At 37.8% G+C, this 20,375-nt stretch overlaps 3 protein-coding genes across 5 annotated transcripts; 2 read left to right on the top strand and 1 right to left on the bottom strand.

Annotated features, from left to right (window-relative positions):
* Positions 1-192: 192 nt before the first annotated feature.
* On the bottom strand, positions 193-14,634 carry rad17 (RAD17 checkpoint clamp loader component). Of its 2 annotated transcripts, none has more exons than XM_057831595.1 (17): positions 14,461-14,634; positions 11,287-11,366; positions 10,912-11,139; positions 10,065-10,139; positions 9,628-9,766; positions 8,375-8,511; positions 8,169-8,221; positions 7,880-8,005; positions 7,626-7,695; positions 7,438-7,549; positions 7,158-7,346; positions 6,162-6,259; positions 5,924-6,070; positions 5,603-5,731; positions 5,313-5,433; positions 1,608-1,665; positions 193-897 (listed from the first exon to the last, which is right to left on the bottom strand). In XM_057831595.1, the coding sequence occupies exons 2-17, from the start codon at positions 11,326-11,328 to the stop codon at positions 717-719; spliced, it is 1,905 nt and encodes a 634-aa protein (XP_057687578.1). In that variant the 5' UTR covers positions 11,329-11,366; positions 14,461-14,634; the 3' UTR covers positions 193-716. The 2 variants fall into 2 exon arrangements, with proteins under 2 accessions (XP_057687578.1, XP_057687577.1); XM_057831594.1 differs by lacking the exon at positions 14,461-14,634 and adding an exon at positions 11,569-12,723.
* Positions 11,665-13,715, top strand: ak6 (adenylate kinase 6). The gene is made up of 6 exons (XM_057831602.1): positions 11,665-11,805; positions 11,887-11,962; positions 12,342-12,434; positions 12,566-12,624; positions 12,833-12,978; positions 13,152-13,715. Exons 2-6 carry the CDS (start codon positions 11,926-11,928, stop codon positions 13,339-13,341), a joined length of 525 nt encoding a protein of 174 aa, XP_057687585.1. The 5' UTR covers positions 11,665-11,805; positions 11,887-11,925; the 3' UTR covers positions 13,342-13,715.
* On the top strand, positions 13,910-18,969 carry ydjc (YdjC chitooligosaccharide deacetylase homolog). 2 transcript variants are annotated; one of them, XM_057831600.1, is made up of 6 exons: positions 13,914-14,752; positions 16,054-16,229; positions 16,925-17,084; positions 17,361-17,460; positions 17,689-17,866; positions 18,005-18,969. In XM_057831600.1, exons 2-6 carry the CDS (start codon positions 16,066-16,068, stop codon positions 18,318-18,320), a joined length of 918 nt encoding a protein of 305 aa, XP_057687583.1. In that variant the 5' UTR covers positions 13,914-14,752; positions 16,054-16,065; the 3' UTR covers positions 18,321-18,969. The 2 variants fall into 2 exon arrangements, with proteins under 2 accessions (XP_057687584.1, XP_057687583.1); XM_057831601.1 differs by lacking the exon at positions 16,054-16,229 and having other exon boundaries at positions 13,910-14,752.
* Positions 18,970-20,375: the final 1,406 nt, after the last annotated feature.

Raw genomic sequence — 20,375 nt, forward strand, 5'->3', positions numbered from 1 at the left:
AGGACAAATATTTACTTAAAGTTTAGATCATTGTTGGCTAGAAGAAATACAAGTATTTAAATGTTTGTTTAAAAGTTCCACCTTGATGAGTAAATATTGAAATAAGTGTCATGTGGCAGAGAGAGAGCGAGACGGAGGCGGGGATATATCAGACACCAGTCACACAGGTTTCAAAACATTTTTTTTCACTGATATGTTTATTCATATATAATTTAAGCAAAATTAGGCAAGATAGCTTTTGTAACAGCTTATGACTAGCTAAATGAAAGCCCTTGCTACAGTAGTACAATATATCATGATGAAACATGAAAAATATGGTTCGACCTTAACTTACTGGCAGCACTGAACGAAGTAAAATTGGCTATCAGGATCTAAAGTTTATCAAATACTTTAACATGCAAATGGGGAATAATTGTGACTCAGTCCAATTTGAAATAACATGAACCTAGTTCAGGTGTGTCTGATATTTGTTCAGTAACTAAAAGTCATACATGTTGGCTTTGGGAACTACGGAATAACGTGCAGTACAATAATTGGAAGATGCATGCACAAATCTGAACTTGAATGAGGTCGCTTCATAAGTAACAAATCGCTTCATAAGTATCAAATCAGATGACGGAGGACTCGGAACTGAATAATGTCCTTAAATTCCTTGAACAGTTGACAAACATATCAAAATTTCACAGTATGTCTAGAGTGGATTTGTATTACTTGCATTAACCACTATCATATTCTTCGATCGTCATGTCATCCTCCAATTCCTCAACAGCAATTGTTGGTTGGTGTGGTTGACTGGCTGTTTGATATTCTTCAGACTCTTCTGGTACATCCTTTATGTCAACCTCAAAATCAATTTTCAGCTGGCCTTCTTGGTCGGTCAGGGGCTCCAGTTTTAACCTACACATGCACACAAGAAAATGATGACAAACAACAAAAAGTACCAGAATGCGTAGCTCATGATAGCAACGTTTCTTGTTGCATGTCCTTTTATTGCTTTTTATGAGCAGTCGGGGAGAAAGAGAGGACAACAATGTTGCAGCATAGACTTCTTGGACTCAATTTGCTTGTTCTGGGTCTTACAGTAACAATTGCTACATAGTGTTGACTTTTTTTTTTACTTTAATCAATAAAAGACTCATTTAAAATTTTGTATTTTAATGCTCTTGCGTATTCCTTTGTCTGATAATTTATATTTTTGAAAAATACCCTATTGATCCTCTGAGCCCGATTTTTTTTTCTTTTTTTATCAGGGCTGACTGAATAATAATTAATAAGTGCCTGTCTTGACTGTAGTTTACGAGTTAGCCAGTAGAGGGCATGTGTACACAGCCTGCAGCGTTCTGTAGCACACTTGTGCTTGTTATTTTTTAAGTATTACTGTTATTAGTTTTTTCTTGATCTGAACGGAGTATATGTTTATTTTTGTGATTGTATGACTGCTGGCTTATTGAATTTTTCCTATGGGGGATTTATGAATTTATTTTTTTACCTTTACTATGTGCCACCTCAGCTGCAAAAAACAAACCATCTGCCCCTCAAAAGGTTTAATAAAAACATCAAGGTGATTCTTTAGCTAAATCTGAATGAGACTGCAAATGAAACTGTACCTGACAGGGATCCTCTTCAATGACATGTGACCCACATCTTGGATAAATGTTATTTCAGCTTAAAAAAATAAAACAAAATGGAAATTACTCAACATGTCTCTAGCACAGTAGTAATACAACGAAAATATTAGGGCTGTCAAACGATTAAAATTTTTAATAGAGTTAATTACAGCTTAAAAATTAATTAATGGTAATTAATCGCAATTAAAACCATCTATAAAATATGCCATATTTTTCTGGAAATGATTGTTGGAATGGAAAGATAAGACACAAGACGGATATATACATTCAACATACGGTACATAAGTACTGTATTTGTTTATTATAACCAGGGGTGCACATAAATGGTCCGCATGCGCGCATGCGTACTGGACGTAGACAAATGCGCTGGCCCTCAACGGCTTCCATACGCTTTTGCGTACCGATGGCTGACCACTGCATTTGCGGCGGACACGAGAAAATAACTTCTCAAAATTTTGAAGAGGCAGGCCACACTGAGTAATTACTTTAGTGATGGGACGAAATGAGCCGAGGTTCCGAAGCTTGTGTTGAGTAATGGGAGGGGGGTTTCCACGAAGCTTGTAGCGAGGCGCGCTTCATTTAGGTAAAACCCGGAAATGATGACGTGGGAAGCCTCGCCGGCGGCCGGCTGAATCTCGTGAGTGCTTCGGAAGTGATCCAACGTTTGGCGCACATTGCAAAAACAGGACAGACTACGGTATAAATTGGTTGCAAAACGCAATGGCGATCGCCTGTTATCTCACATTTTGTGGATTTCGGGCTCCTGCACTTGTTACATCTGTGCGCAACAGTGCAACCAGTGCAATCTTTTTTCGAGCCTTGTCCTTTGCTTGCGATGGAACCTGCGTGAAAAGAGCGATCCTCCCCTGTATGGGAACATTTTTATTTGATTGCTTTCAATAAGGTAAGGGAGAAAAACTACTTTAATATAAATGTGTGTGTGTGTGTGCGTGTGCGTGTGCCTATCTGAACCAAACATCAACAGAATGAACAATCCATTAGTGTACTGGGAGGCACAAAAGAATACCTACCCAAATTTATATAAACTGGCACTCACATTTCTCTGCACCCCAGCTTCATCTGTGCCTTGTGAACGAATATTTTCTAAAGCTGGTGAAATATTTTCCAAAAAAAAAGAAACTGTTTAAAGCCAGCCACTGTGGGAAAGCTATTATTTCTAAATAAAAATGAATAACAAATTACCCTTAGCACTTGTTGTATTTTGTTCACATACTAAATAACTAACACAAGCACATTCATATCTTTGTCTTAAGCAAATAGCCATTGAATTCTTAACAATGTTGACCTCTTGGGCTTCTAGACCACTTGATGGCGCCATAGGGTAAATGAAGCACCATGAAGCTTTGCTACATGTGCAAACCAATTGGCTGCAAAGCTTCATTGCTTCATGAGGCTTCATTTGGCCATCACTAAATTACTTCCGTGTTCCCCCACCCCCGTCAAAAGACAGACAGACGACAGAGACGTCACCGGAGCTACCGAAAAAAAGGACTTTTGCTGAAAAGTGGCTACAGGAGGTACCATGGCTAGAAGCAAATGATGCTCGCACGGAAATGCGGTACAAAATGTGCCGTGAGAATCCCAATGTCGCCGATAAGAGCAGCGCATTTTATGTAGGGTCAAAGAATTTCAGCCATCCAAACTTTGAAAAGCACGAAAAAAACAGAGAGCATGTGGCAATTAAGCAAACTATCGATGTCAAACAGGACCCCGCTCGCCCTATGGACAAGTGGCGGAATAAAGGTAATGAACAGCGACATGCACTGACAAACGTGTTTTTGCTCGCATCTTACAAAGCTAAACATGCACGTTCAATGAGGTCTTATGAGGAGGATATCCCACTTTTAAAAAGGCTTGGAGTTAATGTGGGAGCCGCATAATGCCCTTTATTTTGAATTGGTGCTTCTTATTTCTTTACATTTCACTTCAAAGTAATGGCAATTTTGTTGTGCCAGTTGATGTTAATCAAGCATTAATTGTTAATATAATTAATTAAAGTTAATTGGCTCTAAGTAAAGCTTGTCATAAATTTATCGCATCAGGCGGGTCGGCTCTCAAGCTCAATGAGGACCAAGTCACATCTCCAGGTCCTCCTCTGAGAACCTGGGCAAAAAAATTATGTGCACCCCTGATTATAACAATACATCAACAAGATAGCATTAACATTATTAACATTCTGTTAAAGCAATCCATGGATAGAAAGACTTGTAGTTCTTAAAAGATAAATGTTAGTACAAGTTATGGAAATTTTATATTAAAACCCCTCTTAATGTTTTCATTTTATTAAAATTTGTAAAATTTTCAATCAAAATATAAACTAGTAGCTCGCTATTGTTGATGTCAGTAATTACACCATGCTCACTCATGGTACTAACCCATAAAATCAGTTGGACCCAAGCGCCAGCAGAGGGAGCCAAACACCAAAAAAAACAAATAACAAGCGTACATTACACTGTACTGTCATTTTAGTCTGTTTGAGCGGGGCACGTGCGTTAATTGCATCAAATATTTTAACGTGATTAATTTAAAAAATTAATTACCGCCCATTAACGCAATAATTTTGACAGCCCTAGAAAGTACAGTATATCTAGAACTTTATCTCTGGGGCATGTAACCTATTTATATACAATCCTTCAAAGAAACATTCACGAGTATCTAATTCTCCTCTTGACTTTGTTTTAAATACCTAATTAGCTGCCTTTAACAGTGATAGACGTCCAATTCATTTTAACAGGTCAATTGGGTTGGAAGTCTGTCACAGTCAAGGGCAGTTTATGGGGTAATAAAATAATTTGTGTTAGATTTCCTAAGTAAGAATTGGTTTGCAACATGGCAGAATAAAGCACATATAATAAAACAACAGAGTGTTTGGTTCAGAGCGACACATAAAAATAAGATCATTTTCAAATGTAGAATAACTAATTGCTTGTGTTACCTTATGAATAGATTTTTTCGTTTTTCCTCAGACAACAGTTAATGGTGGTTTAAATACCTGACATGTTTTAGCGGAGACTTCCACCTTCATCAGAGAGTCGTCAGTGTTAGTGTGACGCGTCTTCTTATCAGCTGATGGATGAAGGCGTGATTCACCTGTCAGATTGACAGCCGAGTCACGCCCTCTGCTGACCATTCACTCTTCCAGGATGCTGGTCCAGGTGGTAGAGCGCATGTACGCCCCCTCGTCCCTGTTGATGTTCCTCCGGCCCCACTTGCGGATGTCAATGGCCTCCCTGATCCAGCCTGATGCTTGTTTTCTCTGGTGGGGATGACTCTGGCCTTTTCCCAGTCCATGATGTGGTTTTCCCTTTTGCAGTGTTCAGTGATCGCTGCTTTGTGATATTCCTGTTGTGCTTGTTCTTTTATTGCTCGTTTGTCTCATTGTTGTCTCCTTTTCACATTCCCTCTTGTGTTACGTTTTTCTTGTAATGAAGCTCCTCCCTGTCTCCCCGATGTATGTCAATCTGACAGGTGAGTCACGCCTTCATCCATCAGCTGATAAGAAGACGCGTCACACTAACACCGGTGACGCTCTTATGAAGGCGGAAGTCTCCGCCGAAACATGTCAGGTATTTAAACCACCATTAACTATTGTCTGAGATTTTTTTTTAAATTGACTAATATATAAGTGTAGACAAAATGAACTCATTAAAACTATTGTGTTACCTTGGTTCCTAAAGGGGTTGGTCAGTTTGGCAAGATATGGTAGCAACTCAGTTTGAAGGCTGACTGGTGTCATGCAGAATCGGCGAAACAGGCACTGAGCGGCCAGGCAGTTTTCGCGATGCTAACAAGAAGATTATTTGTCTCATTAGGATGTATTGTTAGAGGAAAGTTTATTTTGACAAGTACACATATACATATGGGGGCGGGGCACTTTTAATTATACCATCAATTCATTTCCCATGTAACATTTTCACAATAGACAACAATAGATATGATAACAGAAGTCCTACCTTCCTGCTGACCAACAACCAGTTCGGTTTGTGAAGTGGTCTGAAGCCAACAGCTACTTGTTGAGAGTTGGCGTGAAGAAGTCCTCTTGTGGCCACGGAGGATGCATATTCCCCCAACGTACTATTACTCTGAAGAAAGAACAGAGAGATAATAAGGCTTAGCAGCGTGTAGTTAATCATTGTTATTACATATGAAAAGTGCAGGCACAGCATTTGGTGGCTATTTCACATCGTGTACCTCATTTAAAATTTGAATGAACATCATCTATTAAACATTCAATTTATCTTTGACTTTCTCTAAATATCTATCCAAATCCTAACCATCCAATTAGAGTTGAGGAGGTCAGCGTCAGACATATACTCGCTGGCTTTATCGACATCATCCATCTCAGAGAAGAAATCCAGGTAATTCTGGTGAAGGTACAGGTTGAAGAACTCTCCAGACACGTACGAATGTTCGATAACCCACTATGACACATTAAACAGAAGAGATGACTTTAAAGTGTTCATACAGAGCTTGTTTATGCTACGTTCATGTGCCTGTATTTTCAATATGTACCTCAGGGTCCACCAGTAATGACTCTCTGTGGTGTTGAGAAAGGTGTGATGGTAAACGAGGTCCACTTTGAGCTGTTTTAACACTTTCAGGACTCCCTCCTAGATTTACACCACATATATGATTTGTCTTGTTTTTGAAATAGATTACATTTCATAATTACAAACACCAAATGTAATGGACATTGTGTTAATCATGAATAAAAACAGAATACAAAGATTTCAAAATATTTTGTTCAAATTGAACCGTGTTACTCTACTGTTTTACCATTAAGTGTCCTGCGACACAGAGAATTCCTTATTTGTGTTGTGCATCATGTCAAGGAAGTAGGGCTGTCAGACGATTAAAATTTTTAATCGAGTTAATTACAGCTTAAAAATTAATTAATCATAATTAATCGCAATTCAAAGCATCTATAAAATATGCCATATTTTTCTGTAAATCATTGTTGGAATCATTGTTGTTGATTGTTGGAAGACACAAGAAGGATATATACATTCAACATACGGTACATAAGTACTGTATTTGTTTATTATAACAATAAATCAACAAGATGGCATAACATTATTAACATTCTCTTAAAGCGATCCATGGATAGAAAAACTTGTAGTTCTTAAAAGATAAATGTTAGTACAAGTTATAGAAATTTTATATTAAAACCCCTCTTAATGTTTTCGTTTTATTAAAATTTGTAAAATTTTCAATCAAAAAATAAACTAGAAGCTCGCCATTGTTGATGTCATTATTACACCATGCTCACTCCCCAAACCTATAAAATCCTTTGGACCCAAGCGCCAGCAGAGGGCGCCAAATAACAAAAAACAAGTAACAAGCGGACATTACACTTCTGTCATTTTAATCTGAGCGGGGCATGTGCGTTAATAGCGTCAAATATTTTAACGTGATTAATTTAAAAAATTAATTACCGCCTGTTAACGCGATAATTTTAACAGCCCTACAAAGAAGATAAAGAAATATATACAGTAACAGATGACTCACTTTTACAATGAAGTATCTTTCCCAGTGCTCTGAATAGGAACAGAGAAGTATCCTTCATTCCCATGGTTTGCTCTTCTTCTTTGCCCTTTGTTGGTTTGGATTTATTCCGTGATGTTGCTTTGCAAACTGCCTTACCCTGTAATTTCAAAGTATTGGTTCCCCTCAACATCTCCTTTTCTTGTGAATAGTCTGAAAAATTAGAACAGTGCTTTGCAGTGAATCAGTATTGATCCGTTATTAGCTTTATCAGTTACAGTATTTGTGTATATTCACTACAGACCTGGTACCGAGGCAAATTGCAAGCTGTTAACAGCACTGCGAATGTCTCCTGAACTACCAGAACACACCATCTCCAATACTGTGTGGTCTGGGACGCTGAACCGTCCAACACTCTGCGTAAAGTCAAAGAGTAGTCAGAAAACAGATTAAAACATAAATAAATTAGAACAAGTCGCAGTGATGTGTCACCTTTCCATTCTCATGAGTTAGAATACGAGTAAGAACCTTCATCATCGTAGTTGGAGCCACTGGATTAAAACTGGAAAAACAATAGAAAACATAAAAAATAAACCATCATTTGAAATGGGATGTATGAGTTTTACTTTCTTAAATGACTGAAGTTGACTTTTTCACCATTATCTTTGAGTCTTTAGCACTAATGCTAGTAACAATACAAATCAATATTTCATTCCTAAAAGTCTGCAATGTGTATTTAATGGAACCTGATAGTACTGATGTCCAGCTCCTCCAGGATTTCTCTGGGGAAAAGCAATCTTGAACTGGAGTCTCCATTTACGCTATTGGAAACAATGAACACTAGGGGACATCGACTGGTCTTCACAAATAACCTTGAAGAAACGACAGAATATGAGCTCAACCTTAACATGAAGGTTGAATTATCAAAAAACTGAATTTCTATTTGAATCAGTTATCTTCAGTTGTCTTAGAGAGATCAATATTTCTAATGATCTTTCAAACTGTGATCTTTTTTTGTTTGCTTTTATGACTGACCTCAGAATGTCATGCAGCTCACTAGGCTTCCGGTAAAACTGGTTTGGGAATTCCTGAGGAAAAATACCAAGGTAAATATATCAATCAATTCTGATCCACGGCACCACTAGTATTTATACAGTATGTATTGTACAAATGGTGAGAGTTGTATTAATGATGAAGGAAAAATGCTGAAATCGGAAATTCAGGATTATTTCTATACCCACCTCAACCAATAGGAGCTTCACACCAGTAGATGTTACATCACCAACCATTTTCAGGCAGTTGTACTTGTTGGCCCTTAGGAGAAACTCTTGGAATTGGGCTGACTGTGAGGTATTATATACACCGGTTGTTTTCCCGTCTAACACAAAACATGCATAGAGAATTAAGCAAATAAACATTTTGAATCATTTATTGTTTTTCCCCTCTTGCAATTCAATGATAATATGAAAGGATTTGATGAACAGGGTAATGATGTGAAGACTAAATCATGTTTTTAACTCGAAATTTCTGTTGCTGTATTTGTGTTTCAAACCAAACATAGCTCATCTTAATTACATGTAAACACAAACTGGTTTGCTGGACAATTTGTATTAAAAATAAAAGCTGTTCTCTATTACCTGGTATTAATGACATTCTGATTTCTCACTCAAATGTGGCATGTTGCTTTGCTCTAATTAGATCAAACTAAGTACAGTGATCCCTCGTTTTTCGCAGTTAACGGTGACCAGAACCCGACGCAATAAGTGGAAAAACCACGAAGTAGCACATCGAAAAAAAAAAAAAAAAGTTGTGTATGTGTGTGTTTAATGTACTTATTCAGATTAAGCATTGGAAAGAGATACATATAAAATGTTTTTTCATTTTTTTTCCAAAGGTATGATTTAAAAATGATATACACACATATTTTCATAAATGTTTTTTAAGCACTTAAAATGTAATAATTATTAGTTACGTGAGTTAAGTTTTAAACATGTTACTGTCCCAAATAATTATTTTTAAACAAGAATAAAGTAGTAGAATAATGTTTGGCTTCATTAAATGCTTCATTGAGTGAGTCCACTCAAATCCGCTCAAGCTGCTTACTGTACTTACATACAATGAGTTGCCACAGCAACTGTTTAACAAGTTAAACGAAGATTTACGCATGCGGCACTTTGAAGTTTGTGTCTCCGGCAACAGCCAACCCAAACATCTGTCAATCATCGTCAATTTAAATAAGCAACTCCAGTGCATGCCTGACGAACAAAGAGCAGGGAGAGGGAGGGAGGGATAGCAAGACTACGTGATCAGCTCGAGACAGCTCATCTGTATTTTTTCTTTTTTTTTTAAATTGAAAAAAAATCCCAGATGGACTAAGGGCGCGAAGTTTGAAGGGTGAAGTAGCGAGGGATCACTGTATGGGAAAACATTCAGCGCTTAGCAACATCTTACCCAAGCAATTCTAAAATAACTACCTCAAGTCTAATATACTCACCACAATCAATGTTGATGTAGTTATATATGTACGGTGGGTTGGTCCACTCCTGAATACTTAGACCCAACTCCCGAGATAAAACTTGGACAGTAGCAGTCTTTCCACACCCAGAAGGTCCTGTTAACAATAGTAGTCCACCCTGTCAAGGACAAAAGAATTGATGTAATATACAGTTATAAATCACAGCACCCCTGTAGCAGTCATTCAAAATATGGAAAATTCCCCTTTCGACATGTCAAAGACTAATTCAATGATAATGCTTTAGAATTGAAGCAACACCCCCCCCCCCAAAAAAAAAAAAAAAAAAAAATTCATTCTTTTTGTGTGTCTTAATAATGTATTGTGAATGCATGTACATAAGTGGACAATAAGGGTCGTGTATGTAAAAAAGGCTCCTACCTCACTTGAAACTCGAGATTGAAAACTTACAGCCATACCTGAGATGCGTCCGTATGGAGTCTTAGCCAATTCTCCACTTCTTCTATCTTCTTCTTGTGAACAGCTAAATCAACCTGCACAAAAGCCCATATCAAACTTGAACGCATTAGTTGTCATTGACAGCGATGGACATCCAACACACTTGATCTGGAAGAGACTGCTGTGAATTATCCTGTTTCAGTGCCTTCGATGGCAACATACAGTACATCCATGGCAATGAATGATCTACTTCAACATTACATCTGCACACTTATAGTAACCAACTCTCGGCAAAACAATGTTATGGCATATACAATACAACCTTGCTAAGAAACTCAGAATATGGATTTTTTTTGGTGTGTGTTATGGTACTGGTTTTGCTGGTATAGAAACCATCATATGAAGGCTGTCTTAGCAGGGAACATTTGTATATGCAGTAAAAAGGTAAAAACTAGAACATATATTCAAATTGAGAGCCAAGATAAGTGGTGGTAAAGAATATGTCTTCACAATATATGAACTTCACCATCGCGATTGCAATTGGCTTTTTTTTTTTTTTTTTGAACATACAAACTTGTTTTGCTTCATAAAAACAGCAAGCGTGCAGAGACATATCCTCCTGAATCCGTTTTATATACAGCAACCTTCATTATTCACAGATTAACCCCCGTAGCCTGGATTTAACCGTATAATTTGAATACAGTGTGGTCATAGTGAGTCAACCAGTCTCCCCAAGCAGTTGTTCTTCTAGTTTTACTATCGCAAATTCGCAATATATCGCAAACCCCCAAAATATTGCAATGTAATTATTTTCCAATATTGTTCAGCCCTAGCAGAGAAGATCTAAGGATGGCTGGAAACACTGACCTTTGAGCATGGCGTGTATCTGTCCACCCAGGGTTTGTCTTGTTCCTTGTGGCCAAAGTGCTTCTGTGAGTACATGGTATGAGCGACTGAGCTGCCAGTCTGTCCTTTCCTCTTCCGAGGCCTCATTGGTTCAGTTTGAGAACCCAAAGCCTTACTCCTTTTCTTCCTAGAAGCGATTAGGTGCTCTCCCTTCAAATCACTGAAGGATGGATCTACCCAACATTTCGTCTGTGAGAAATATCATATTTCAATTAGCTTTTTATTGCAGCAGTTAAAAAGGTTTGACACCTATTCCAATTATTGGTAACAACAAAACACACACACACACACAAGAATTCAACAAACTATCAGACAGGGAGGGCTTGTAAAACTCACACTGCTTGAAGCAACGTTATCTTCAAGGGACATCTTTTTCATTTTTAGTTTATAGCGCTTCACATTGAGTCCACCGAGTCCTGTGTGTCAGAAAACAGATCAATGGTTGAGCATTAACACTTACACACACCCAAAAAAAATCATTTATCTTTCATGCATTAGCCTATTTGGGACTCCTTAACACAATAAAGTGGTGAAGTGGAATTGTCCAATAACTTGGCACCGGTACTCTATGAGCTCATAACATATGTCTAATTCAAAATAAGGTAAATATTAACTTGCCAAATTGAACTACTTTCAGTCACGTCGCTTTCACTTGTGGAAAAGACAGTCGCAAAGCAAAAATTATAAACTTCTCTTGCCTTTTGCGGTGGTCGCAAAATGTCGTAAATTGCATGAAGGCTAACGTAAAGTGCAGTGATACGACAATTTACGGCAGTGTTTCTATTTGCGAATCATAAAGGTACTAAATTCATCCGAGACAAAACCACAAGGCTGTTATTAGTGTTATCTTTTCAGGTCGGTTTGTCGAATAGTCAGCGTAAATATTTTGGAACTATATCCCAAAGACCGCTTTCTGTATTATGTTCTATATTTCAGGTTGCTGTAAATAGCACACGTGTTGGGTGCTCGCAAGCTATGAAATCGAGGAGACAACCAAACATCCTGTTAACAGGTATTTAAATCTCCATAATGAGTATCACATTTAAGAATATATGAAAAGTAATACGGCAACAGTAGCGACTTATTAACCCACATGCAAATATGTGGTCAATTTGTAAATTTGGAGGATTTGTTAACTTTCAACTGCAAATTAGCAGAGAAATTAATGTTTTAAGAAACAACAAAAAGCCTCACATCGATGACTGTTTGATTTTATTCCTCTGTCTTGTTTGCAAATACGTATTACTACACACACTGTACAGTCGTACTACTAAAACTTGTTAGAAGAAACCTGAATATATTCCAATGTAAAACATCTGCCAGAAAATTAGCAAGTTATCTTTCCTAAAATAGTTCAGACCTATAAAAGTGCTATGCTTTCTGTACTACAGGGACCCCTGGTGTAGGAAAAACAACTCTGGGGAAGGAGCTTGCTCAGCGGACTGGGCTCACCTATGTTAACATAGGAGATTTGGCTCAGGAAGGTAAAAGGAAAAAAGACTTGATTCCACAACTTGTGACACTACAAAAGGGTGTTTGAGAGATTTTGTGACTGAGGCCGTATTCTTGAATTTTGCTTTTAGTCACATGTTGTATTAATTACTTTTCCCCCTAGGAGATCTTTATGATGGCTATGATCAAGTGTACCAGTGCCCCATTTTGGATGAAGACAGGGTAGGTTATGCTTAAATTCCTTTTCACCTTACATTAGCTCAACAAACCGTACAATATTTGTTAATCAAATGGATGATACACACACTCCAGTCTTGTGTGACTGGATGGATTAGATTGAGATCATCTGTAAAGGTCTCTGCATACTAAGTTAGCATCAGCAAGATGTCTAAAATATTGTTTCAAACGTTCCAATCATGTGGTCCTGCAGGTTGTGGATGAGCTAGATGAAAAGATGTCGGAGGGAGGTGTTATTGTAGATTACCATGGCTGTGACCTCTTCCCTGAACGCTGGTTTCAAATCGTCTTTGTTCTCCGAACAGACAATACGCAGCTTTACACACGGCTAGAAAACAGGTACCTTTTAAACCAACCTCCACAATCCTAGTTGCACTTGGTTAATTGATCTGCACCCATTCCTATTTTATAACGAACTCAAGTTTGGGCCTGTTTTTGTACACACGAACTTTAGTAAATTAGGCCCTGAACGTCTCAATTCAAAGCATAACGATCATTTAATTACTTGACAGGGGCTATACAGGAAAGAAGCTGCAGGACAATGTGCAATGTGAAATATTTCAGACCATCTACGAGGAGGCAATGGAAGCCTACAAAGAAGAGCTTGTCCACCAGCTGCCCAGCAACACTCCTGAGGATCTGGAAAGCAACTTGGAGCAGATAGTACAGTGGACTGAGCAGTGGATAAAAGACCACAATTAGACGGGACTGGCTATCAGATAAAACATTGTATGTTTGGGGAAAAAAAAAAAAATTTTTTTTTTACCCATTTCAAACTGCACTTACTTTCATAAATACTGCCATTGTGAAGGCTATTCACATATAGTCCACCCTTAAAAATAGTTGTCGTTTGCGAAAGGATGACTTTGGAAAACAGCTAACGCTGCTCAGCAGCAAATGCACAACATCAAAGCTATGACGGAGAAAACATGCCTAAAATTGCAAATGGCCAAAGAGCATGTTTTTATTGCAGCAAATGGGTTTCCTACTAGGCACACAATACCTAGTGCCTAGTAGAGTAGCGGATGTTTTCATCAGCGAATGGGGATCCTAATAAAAATACAAATACACAATGATTGAGCTGGACAGGTACGGTGTCGTATTTGTGATCAAAATTAGGACCATGTGAAGGGGAAATTTTAAACATAAAACTATTTCTTACTTCACAATAACATTTTTTTTTTTTAATTTAAGTTTTCCTAGGTTTTTTTTTTTTTTTTTTTTTTTTTTTTTTTTTTTTTTCCTATGTGCTTTCTCAAAGTGATTATCCCTGCTGGATCCTCCTTGGCTGCTACTACCGTTTAGGTGGTACTCAGTAGCGTTGCAACACTCGAGATTCGCTATTTTCTTTCAAGACTAGTGAAACCAAGCACAGATTTTTTTTTCAACTTCGTTGATGATATGAAGAAAAATCAACTACTAAATCAGGAAATACTCTAAGTTTTTGTTATAACATGGAATCTCGGCCATTCCTTTAATTCGCTAACCAAAAATAACCTATTACTTGCTTATAACGAACCGGTCCAACTGAAATTAAGGAGAATTTGACACGTAATGTGAACAGGAAGTCGTGTCCCCATTTGAAAGGGTTTGAGCAGGCTTCGAGATGAGGGGGCTGGATTAGCGATGGATGTGAAAAGTCGAAGGCTACAACTCGCTGCGTGCCAACAGCTATACTATTTTTGAAAGTAAAAAAATGTCAGTATTGTTCTATCGCAGTTTTTAATTTAGTACTGTATCGTTCTTGTTGAAGTGACGTCATAACTTGGGACACGTAACAAACGTTTTAACTTCTAAAATAAGTAATTATTGTATACTTACTCCACAGAGTCGGTTTTTTAATACATAGGTACTGTACATAAAAGAGAAAGCTGGTGCGGTTGCTGTAGTGTAAAGTATTTGATTTCCCTTACGACGAAATGAATTCGTTTTGGCAGGTATGTGCCCTCACCAAGATGGCCGCCACGCAGGCACGGTCGTAGCAGGGCGCTGATGATTGCGTTAGTCAATGAACGAGGAGTTCCCGAGAGGCGTAGACGGTCCTGTAGTTACAATCTACGGGCTCTCGCCGGTTGACGTACATGGACCAACGTATAAAATACAATGGATAAATGTAAGTTTTTAAAGCTATCCATATAATTTATCTCGGAACCTAACGAGCAAGTCGTGTAGTTTACACTGAACGGTTACAGCGACATTGACCGAGAGGCATCCATAGGAAGACAAACGTAACAAGCTAGTGAAAGTAATAAAGGCATCTTTTGCTATGTTCTCAATGAAGAAGGTCATTGACTATCTTTTGAGGTACGAGGAAATGGATATTACCATGAATTTCTTGGCACGGTGTGTTTTCCCATGACGTCACACACCGGTTACAGCGAAGGCCGTTTTGCTGGAGTTCTCATTTTTTCTGGTGCTTTTGAGCGGTTAATTTTTTTTTTTTAATCGAAGCGCTGTTCATATATATATGTATATATATATATATATGTATATATATATATATATGTATATATATATATATATATATATATATATATATATATATATATATATATATATAAAATCGGTAATTTTCTGAAAAGTGAATCACTCCATGCCGGGCATAAAGACTGAACACCCGTCTCCAGGATCAACAAACTAGGAATAAATTGCTTTGTCAGCAATATATTCCCAGTTATCCTTCCTTTCATCAGGGAAGGAGTGTAGATTTCTTCCCACGTCTAACTTGTTTGTGTGATGTAAGAAGGCGACCCCAAGTGGACAACAATAATTCTTGCATCTCCACGTAACATCTACTTAAAATTGAGGATTTAGAAGATGAAACTAATATGAGGTTCATCGGATCAAACTGTGGACTGTGATTCAATGTTTATGGAGGATAAAGGGGGAAGAAGGAGGAGGAAAGAAGAAAAGGGGTGAAGCTGGAGCTTAATAAGGGTAGAGGAACAATTGTTTTTTGTTGGTTTTTTTTGTGTGTGGTCTTTTTATGGTATTGTTTTGATGATGTGAATTATTAGTTTAAAAATCAATAAAAATATTGTGGGGGGGGGGGGTTGAAGATTTGTCGCACTTATCTGAGGTCTGGTCACAGGGTAAGAATCCCATACTGAACTTGTTTTTATCCAGTTTTGAATATTTATTTGTTTGTGCCATGATTTGAAATACTGTACTATTGTATTGAATAACCTATACTGTATCACACCGTAATTTGTTCTCAATTTGCTTACCTGGATAAAGTTACATTTTGTTGTCTTTCAAACGTGGGTTTTGATCATCACATTTTATTTTGAAGCTATCCTTTTCATTGCTAAAGTGTTTGTGCCGGTATACTGTATAATAATATGAGTAACAGCGTTTCCAAACCCAAGTCGAACAATTTTGTAATCTTTGCCCTTTATTGTGTGTCTTCCACAGTAACAAGTAACAATGCCACAGCCCAGAATTATGCTAGTGGTGACAGGAGATGATTTTGGTTACTGTCCCAAAAGGAATCAGGGAATTGTCGACTGCTTTAAGGCTGGAGGCATTTCCTCAGTTTCACTGCTGGTTAATGCATCTGCTGCCAAAGATGCAGCAGATTTGGCTAAAAGGTAATATGGCAGCGGCTTAGTATTTATTTGATAATGGTAGTGCTGTATTTTCTTCCTCAAGAATGTTGACTAATTTGACTGTAATCTATCACATACTTTGCTATCAGGCATTTTACAAAACATATCCAATGGTTGATGCACTTTAAATTACTGTACAAAAGACTTTTACAAAAAAAAAAAAAAAAGCCTACATTGATCATAGTGGTGAAACATGTCGATGAGTAAACTTCTCATCGAAGTTTTACACTTGGAAGTCGTCTATTTGCTAAGCCTGTAATTTTGGAATCTTTAAATCAGCAAATTTACCAGTCTTTTAATCCACAAATCTGTTGATTTAACAAACTATTACACAGAGTGGAACGGTAAAATGTCTGGCCGATGGGCAAGTAAGAAAATAAAAATAGTGACAGAAAAGTTTTTCATCTAATAAAATGATAGTGACAGAAAAGTTTTTCATCTAACTGCTTCAACTATTCTGATTACCAGTGGTACCTTGGAACTGGTGGCAGCAAGTGAAACGGTCTTTGTTGCTGAAATGTTATTTCTAATAATGCACACAACAGCTATGTGTTACCAGCAATTTGAGTGGAAAATCTTTCAGGGTGGCAGTAGTTGTTGCCTTTTGATAAAACCGTGATACAAAATGAATTCAGGCTTAATTGGGGAGATTTTGAAGAAGGATTTTTCCTTCTCAGGCACAGCATCCCAATTGGGCTCCATGCCAACCTGTCAGAAGGTATCCCTGTGTCTCAGAGCCTCCAACAGGCATCGACCCTGATCAACGAGCGTGGCTTTTTCCATGGAAAGATGGGGTTCCGTCAGGCACTAGGACGACATCAGCTAAATATGGAAGAGGTATGGTGAAGAGTGTCACCTATTTGTTCTTCTATTCAATTAGCCAGCAGTGTTTAGTCATTTAATTATCCATTGAGACAAAATGTCTGCTCTGATTGGAATGCATTTTAAGTTTTCTTTAATTAATGACCCTATGTTTACCTGCCTCCTCCCTCTTCCAACTCCCGTGTTTTTTCATTATACTGAATTTCAGGTGTTTTACGAAGTATGCAAAAAAAGTGCTCCATCATTTATTGTTTAGTGCTAAATGGAAAAAAAAATGTCTTTAATTTCAAGGTGGAGCTTGAGCTAAGGCATCAGATCAGGCTTTTCAGAGAATTGACTGGTCACCTACCTCATCATATGGATGGCCATCAACATGTTCATATACTTCCAGGTATGTCAAATTTCATTTTGCAGTTAAAAGTTAAATGCTGCACTAACTTTTAAAGCTAAAACCATTTTGCTTTGCAACAGGGAAGTTGGATGTATTTTCACTGTGCTTTTTCATAGTTTTTATTGCTATTGTAGGTGAATACAAAAGTGAATGAGGGGACTGAACAGAATAGGCATAAATACCACGATACTGTATATAACTACAAGTACAAGTGATTTTGTGTTGCAGAGGTCCGTGAGGTGTTTGCACAAGTCCTTTCAGATCACGGAATTCCATATACTCGTGTTCCAGTGGAACCAGGTTTACAAAGCTGTCCATGGCTGCCAGTGCATCTCCAAAAATTCTACACACAAGTGGAGAAAGATGCCCGAGACTCTATCCCTGTCTTCAGGCGTTATGGGATAAGGTGTCTGTTAATATCAGTGTTTAATATAGGTGGTGCATGACTTACATTAACTGTATCAATTTGTAATTTATATTGGCAATATGGTATTTTCTATTACTAAAACATAATGAATAACAAATTCACCATTTCACTATACAGGTGGCCCGATGTGTACCTGGGACTGACCACAGTAGGCCAGAATATGTCTGTTCCCAACCTGAAGAGGGCCTTCAGCCATGCTTTGAGTATGTCCAAGCGAGATGTGTCGAGTTCTGAAGAGTGTGTGGTCACAGCAGAACTAATGGTCCACCCAGGTTACCCCAGTCACCCACAAATAGGTGGCTGTGGAGAAGGACCAGATGACTTCTCCCAGTCAGATGACCGCCAACATGAGCTAAATGTGCTCACTGACTTGTCTCTGCTTGCTTTGTACCGCCATGAGCGAGTGCAGCTATGTGCTTTTAAAGACCTGTGAACATAATTTTGTGAATAAGAGTCACATCATATACATTTTGTGCTGTAACTGTTGGATTCAGTATGAAATTGGTTATTCTTTACAGTTTATCGGCGTTTATAAAACAAACTTAAAACTAAAATATCAGTTGTTAGCAATTACTGAACTGTTTTTTTTTTTTTTTTTTTTTTTTTACACATTTTAACAGTGAAGATAAATTTAAACATGTTGACATAAAATTCTCCATTTTTGTTCTTAATTATTTTCTTTTTGAACCCATGTCCAACTGAGCTAGCGGAAACTGCAGGTGGATGTGTATAAAAGGTCACCCATTAAATATCCTGTCTTTCTGCTACAATTTATAAGCTCTTTTTATCCAAACAAAATGTTGTCCTTCTCTTCAGGAAACTTGACTGGTTTGATTTAAAAGTGTAGCAATAACTTACAAACTTCAGATATATTTATATGATAAGTGCAGAGAGTAGACATTAAAAATGAATTAATAATCCACATTCATAGTGGGAAAATGCTTTATGTATATTTTTTTAAATGATTCCTAAAGCATGAAGTGCCCAATATTTTGTGATGATTGGAATAGTTTTTATGTAAATGTACTGTAATGTGTATTATATATATTTAGTAACATTAAACTAATTCATAAATGATCAAAGCCTGATTTGATTTCAGTGTTTTTCCACATGTGGACAACATTGCAAGAATTGTCTTAAATATTAAGTTTTTCTCAATTATTTACACAGATTTTCATGTACTTTAAACTGACCACAACATATGATTAATGCACAATCCCGAATCAGTTCTTCTAATTCCTGCTTTCCACCAGGGCCGGCCCAGCCTATAGGCAGACTATGCAGCTGCTTAGGGCCCCTGACCACTAGGGGGGCCCCCCAATCTGGCAATGGTTTAATTTATATTCTGTTTACTACAGTTTGCTTTATTTGGCTTTTGTGAGTTTTGATACTTGATTACAAGCTTAAAAAATAAAATTTCTTCCTTCTTTCTTTCCTCTTTTAGAAAAAGGTTTGGCGCTATCTACTGTAAGTACTGACAATCATTTGGGGTGAGAAGTTTGAAGTATGCAGTGCAACAAAATCTGATTAATGTACAAAATATGGACGTATGTATGGGTTTCACAGTACACTGTGATGAAATGGTGAGCCAAAAATATGGCCCCTTTGCATTATTTTGCTTAGGGCCCCCAAATGGCCTGGTCCGGCCCTGCTTTCCACTTAATTTGAATTTTTTAAAAACGCTTCAAAAACACAATTCTCTGCATTTGATCCAATTTTCGTTGTTTTCACATGGAACACAGTCATTCATAATTCTAAAGAAACTTGCTCTACTATTGCACACTGACTCATCACATGGACAGACACCAGTCACACCGTTTTGCAATTACTGTACCAATTAGAACTATAGTGGAAAGGGGAAACATGAACACATCTGTCTTTGAACAGTGGATGCCAACATTCTATTTTTTTTTTTTTTTTTTTAAACCTGTCCTGTTCAGCTGTTTGACACAGAGAATGGAAGTCTAAGTGCCCGGATTCTGAACAGTTTTAATGTTTCACATTGAGAGTCTGACATACTCCCATTGTGATCATTCAAAATACCTTTTTATTATGACAAAGCAGCGAACAGGAAGGGGTTATGGGGGGACAGAAGAAAAGAAATACAAGAGAAGAAAGAAAAGAAACACATACACAAACAACAACAAGAAATACATTGAACATCTAAACTAGTTACTAATATGCTGGTGCTATCGTCAGCGAGATGTATTTCCGGTTTACACCATGTGGGGGCCTATTGGCCAGTGAAAGAGGAGAATGGGGGTGGGGGTGTCTATAACACTATAAGCTAAGTGATTGAAAGGGGTAGATTGTACACAAATCAGTTCTGTGATCTAGAACCCAGTAATCGTGTGAATCTCTTATGAGTGTAAGCCCGTTGGCGACCAACCCTACGCCGCCGCATCGCCAATCCCGGCACCGGAACCCCCAACCCGAGCATGCCCTACCACATCCAGCAGCATGCAAGCCCCACCGGGCGCGCAACAGC

The sequence above is a fragment of the Corythoichthys intestinalis genome, chromosome 3, assembly GCF_030265065.1.
Source record: "Corythoichthys intestinalis isolate RoL2023-P3 chromosome 3, ASM3026506v1, whole genome shotgun sequence".
In the NCBI taxonomy this organism is placed as follows: domain Eukaryota; kingdom Metazoa; phylum Chordata; class Actinopteri; order Syngnathiformes; family Syngnathidae; genus Corythoichthys; species Corythoichthys intestinalis.